This window comes from Penaeus vannamei, chromosome 29, assembly GCF_042767895.1.
Source record: "Penaeus vannamei isolate JL-2024 chromosome 29, ASM4276789v1, whole genome shotgun sequence".
Taxonomy (NCBI): Eukaryota; Metazoa; Arthropoda; class Malacostraca; order Decapoda; family Penaeidae; genus Penaeus; species Penaeus vannamei.
Genome location: NC_091577.1, coordinates 17,952,194 through 17,957,193, shown reverse-complemented (window position 1 = coordinate 17,957,193; position 5,000 = coordinate 17,952,194). Strand labels below are relative to the sequence as shown.

The following is a 5,000-nucleotide window of genomic DNA, read 5'->3' as shown; positions in this document are numbered from 1 at the left end:
ACAATTAGAATACAATGTTATATGTCAAAAGTCATAGAGCATTATAGGATAGTATAGTTGTGACATAGGGAAAGGAGGAGGCAAATTAAGTAAAGCAGAGATTAGTAAAAGAGGAAAGGATTAAGGGCATAGGGCGATTGGATGAAATGGAGAGTATCTGTGGCTGTGGAAGGAAGAGGAACATTGTTTAAGGAAAACTGGCAAAAGAGCCATTATGGAACAATTAATAGGTTATATGGGTAGAGATGGCTGTTGGAGAACTAGGAAGAGAATAATCCAGGAAATAGGATATGGGGACTTGGGAAGGTGGTGAAATATCAGGAAGGATGTCAGGAGGGGAGGGATACGAAGGACAATGTTGCAACAGAAGGGATTTCTGTGAGCATCCAGGTGGTAAGGATAATGGGAAACAAAGAGGGAATGGTGTGCATGGAAGAGAGGATAGGATGTGTTGGGAGAGAGTTGGAGGAAGGGATGTAAGGGGAACTTGAGGATGTGGACGGATATTGGCAAATACTCTGAATGTCGAATATTCAAATGGAATAATTTTTTTTTAGGAAGTATTTACATCCAATACTTTTCTTTAATGCTTGTTCAGTTATGGAAAAATATTGAGTAGAGTGATATTTGGTTCATATTGAAGGATCTCAAATTGTTCACTTTCTTAAGTGAGCAGAACCAGTCTTTTATAATTATAAAGATCAAATAATCACACTGAATTCTTATAGGTACAATAGCCATTCCATCAAACTAATAAATAAGGATTTTATTATCTCATGGTTTGTGTGATTACCTCAAGTATTATAAGGAACTTTGGAATTTTCCTATAATTTCTTTCCCTTATAATTCATACCTACCAAGGCTGTACAAATGGTTTCTTTGGCCCTATAATTTGTCAAAAAAGGATCCACAAAATTCAGAATGTTTTGTTCCCAAGATTTCTTAAAATTCCTTAATTTTCTTCCATATGCATATATATATCCATTTTTCCATTATATATCTTTGTTAATCAATTGATTGCTGCCAGGAACATAGTAATTATATTATTATGTCAATTGTAGTTTAGTTTTACCAATTTCTATTTACGCATGGTTTCACAAGGAGTCTATTACCTGATTTGTCCTTTCTTCGATTTTTAAAAAAATGTAATGCTTTTAATATTGATACTGTTATTATCATTATTGACATATGGCAATAATTTAAGTACAGAATGATATACACTGTTCTCAATTTAAATGTGACAATAAATTTTAGTCAATTATGTACTATGTTCATTATTCTCACCCTGTGCAGTTCTTTATCCTAGAATAAAAGGTAGTAATAAATAACAAGGGCAAACAAACAGACAGTAAATTTATTGACCTGGTAGAAATGGAAGGCAGTAACTATCTACTCGAGCACTACTAGAGGCCACTGATACACAACTTATTTGAGATCCAAAATAGCGACAGTTTAGAAAATAACAGCCTCAAAATACAGAGACAGCATTTTAAGATCAAGAAGGAAAAATGGAAAAAAAAACTTAAATGATGCAACTCATATAATGAACAAGAAACACATCATCAATTTACATCTCAAGAAAAACTGAACTGTTCTCTTAGTGTTTATAAAAGAACCTCACTGCAAACTATCCTGTATTTCAATATAAACTATATATAAATAGACTATCACTTTCACTGGTTTCCTTCAAGAACTAAAGCAAAATGTCAATTCCAAATCTGTAGTTTATGTGAATTAATCACAATTATTATTTTTTACTTTGCTGTAAGGAAATTCACACAAATATGTTCAACATTTCACACACTTGAGACTCACAGAAGTGAAAAAAACAACAAACACATAAAAGACAAGGAAGCTACCACAACAAAGATTAACATTATCTGGCATAAATACTTCTCTTTGAAACAGAAAGAAAATAAATCATTACAGAGCTACAGAAAAATTAGCAACTATATACCAAACAATAATCAATTCCATAACTTCAAAATAAATGATGAATTTCACATAGTTTTTTTACATCATTAAGAATATCATGACATCTTTCACCTCAAAAGCTTGAGCTGAACATGCCTCCCTCCCTCCCTTTGAAGACAAACACACAAAATATGAACAGACTCATAATAAAAGATCTAAAAATTGGAAAAAAGGAAAGAAACAGGGAAAAGGTAACCCTGTGATGCTAGTAATGAATTCATGGAATGTAGTCAGTTCTATAACACACAAACAAAGAACTGGGGCAGTGTTAACCATATGCTAAGATGTATTTCTCCTTCTCAAGACAACACCAAATGCAGAGAGCAATATTCTCTACTTGTTATCCACGGTCACAGGAGATGAACCTCTTATAATTTATTCTAGTCATTTGTTTATTTATTCTTAAGATCAGTTTTGCCACTCTGAACAATTGGAATAAAATGTAGACTCATAATCTGGCTATCACTCTTAGTATACATATACATATATATTTCTATTCTTTTAATATCTATACATATAGAACCTTTTGAGCAGTTTTCCTAAACAAATTGGGCTAGAAGATTAACAAAAATGGTGATTTATTTTCCTCCATCTAAGTCATAAAAAAAAGATTCATATATCCTGTTCACTCTGTGGTGCCAAAATAACATTTGAATCATTTACGAACTGAAGCCAGACTCATCAAACTGATGGTACATATCCTTAAGTAAAAATCTGCTGAGTCCTTCCACTGTAGTTTTCCCTCCCAAAATACAAGCTGATGTGACATAAATTTTAGACAAACCTCAGCAAATGAGTTAAACATGGTTAGGGTTAGTATTTTCTAGTATAAGAAATAATCTACATATCAATGTAACCCATAAGTTTCTGGATAACTATTTCTCAATTTCACCAAACTTCCAATACTGAAATGAAGAGAAACTATGACAAAATACACTACAGTGAAAGGGTTTGTTAAGTGTTCACACACTCCATAATATTCCAAGAAAGTACAGCTTTCCATCACCCAAATACATCATTAGTAACTTTAGCAATATCAGAAGCCATTTATCTACCATGTATCATTAACACTATAAGCCACACATTTCTTCTTACAAAATTGAAAATATTTTGTACAAATTATCTCACAAAATATAGGGTGGAACTACATTTCAACAATAACTACTATGAATACTAAATAATTATCCTTAACAATTAAATAAATATCCATGTTCTCTTAACCTCTATCAAACGGGTGACAGGCAAAGCCGTTTCCCAGCTTCCAACGGCAAAACCATAAAACATCAGAAAATCAACTTAAATAATGAAAGAGCCTGCCAGACACAGTGACAGTGGGGAGTAAGCAGTCATCCCCACAGTCACCTAATCATATCACATCCAAACAGGTTTTACTTTAATGCAACATTCCTTCTGCCTCTGCTCTCACCTCATCCTAAATGGAATGGGCTGATGTATTGCATCCTTATAATGAAAAATCTCCCTCTGAGTAAAGCAAACAGCTGCCAAACAGAAAAAAAGGGCAGAACCTATTATGGAATTCTTATAGGCTAAACTGCATGTTTCTTTTTCAAATCTATTTACTGATTTTTTCTTTAGGACTGATAAATTAGTTCATTAGTATATTACCCTAAAACTATGTCTAATTTTCATACACATTTCTGCATGTACATATATATACATATACACACAGAAGCCAGTACACATGTAATTTGTATGTCTACATACATAAACACATACATACATATATATTTTTGTATAGAGGAATGTGTGTATATATATATACATATATCTTAATTCAGGAAAAAATGCCCAGCTCCAAATTAACAGCTACTGTTATTCATTTGTTCACAAATCTTACTCCAATATATGAATACCAATGTTCTAAATGATAGAAAATATCATTGCTTTTCTTACTATTAGTGTTAAACATAATCAATACTTTATTTTCTTGCAACTAATAATATATACACAGGTACCGAGCTTCCACCAAAGCTTTTGAATTCTTCTAATTTATAAATTCAATCTTTATCTGATATTTGTTCATATTAGAAACAAAAAAAAAAAAAAAAAATTAATCAATACATTAACAACAAAACAAAAAGCTCTGATGTGTTCACAGTATATATGAGTAATAGAAGTACATGAGACCGCAAGGCACTGCAAATCAGAAAAAGGTATTTGGCAATTCAGTTACTTATAGAAGTAATTTGGGTATTTTGGCTTGTTTACTGATATCTATATAATTTTTTTCACCTCTTTGAAGTTGCACACTTCAGCGACTTTATTCAAACCTCACAGCAATGTTGCTTCACAAAGTTAAAATCAGACATCTCTCAATCACTTCTTATAAAAATAACAACTACCTCCAGTAGAAATGAAAGGAAAAAAAATCAAATAAAAAATTTAAAAACTGAAAAAACAAGAAATGGGGAAAAAGATGTATCTTGTAATAATCTACCTTATTCAAGTTGAAAGAATGTCCAACCCCATCATGTATCTACTTCCATTTAAATGCATTCTCCATATAAAAGTGCAAACAATGGGCCTGAAAAAAAAGTCCTCTAAAGGGTTTCATAAAACTACCAATCACTGGTACTTTGTCCTACAAAGTGAGGCTTATGTAATCTATTGACAACAATTACTCTTCCTTCACGACTCTTGGCTCCTTGCTGAAGAAGGACTCAGCCTTGGCTAATGGTGCTCTCTTCTTAGTCTGAAAATACATTGGAAAAACGTGTCAGAAGATGGGAAGCAGTAAGGGATTGATTCAACAGCAATTTCTTAGGATTTTTATAAATTTGTCATACTGGTAAAAAATATATACTATGCAAGTATCAAAAAGAAACTAAACAGTACAAATCTATTAAATTAATCATCGCTTCAACTACCTATGACTTCATCAAAGAACAGCATATAAGAATAAGTTCTTGGTGTGTGTGCATGGGAGGGGGGTGAATCTGGAATTTATATATTCTTTCCCTGGATTTGTACATTTGAGTAGGACCTGACTTTCTTGCACATGGTAC

At 32.3% G+C, this 5,000-nt stretch overlaps 1 protein-coding gene across 1 annotated transcript in view; it reads right to left on the bottom strand.

Moving 5' to 3' along the window:
- Positions 1-1,340: 1,340 nt before the first annotated feature.
- The window catches only part of l(2)gl (LLGL domain-containing protein l(2)gl), a gene marked incomplete in the record, with an annotated part of 63,123 nt that continues 59,463 nt past the window's right edge, over positions 1,341-5,000 (bottom strand). Inside the window, 1 exon segment of the mRNA XM_070142359.1 lies at positions 1,341-4,687. Coding sequence (XP_069998460.1) covers positions 4,613-4,687 — 75 coding nt within the window.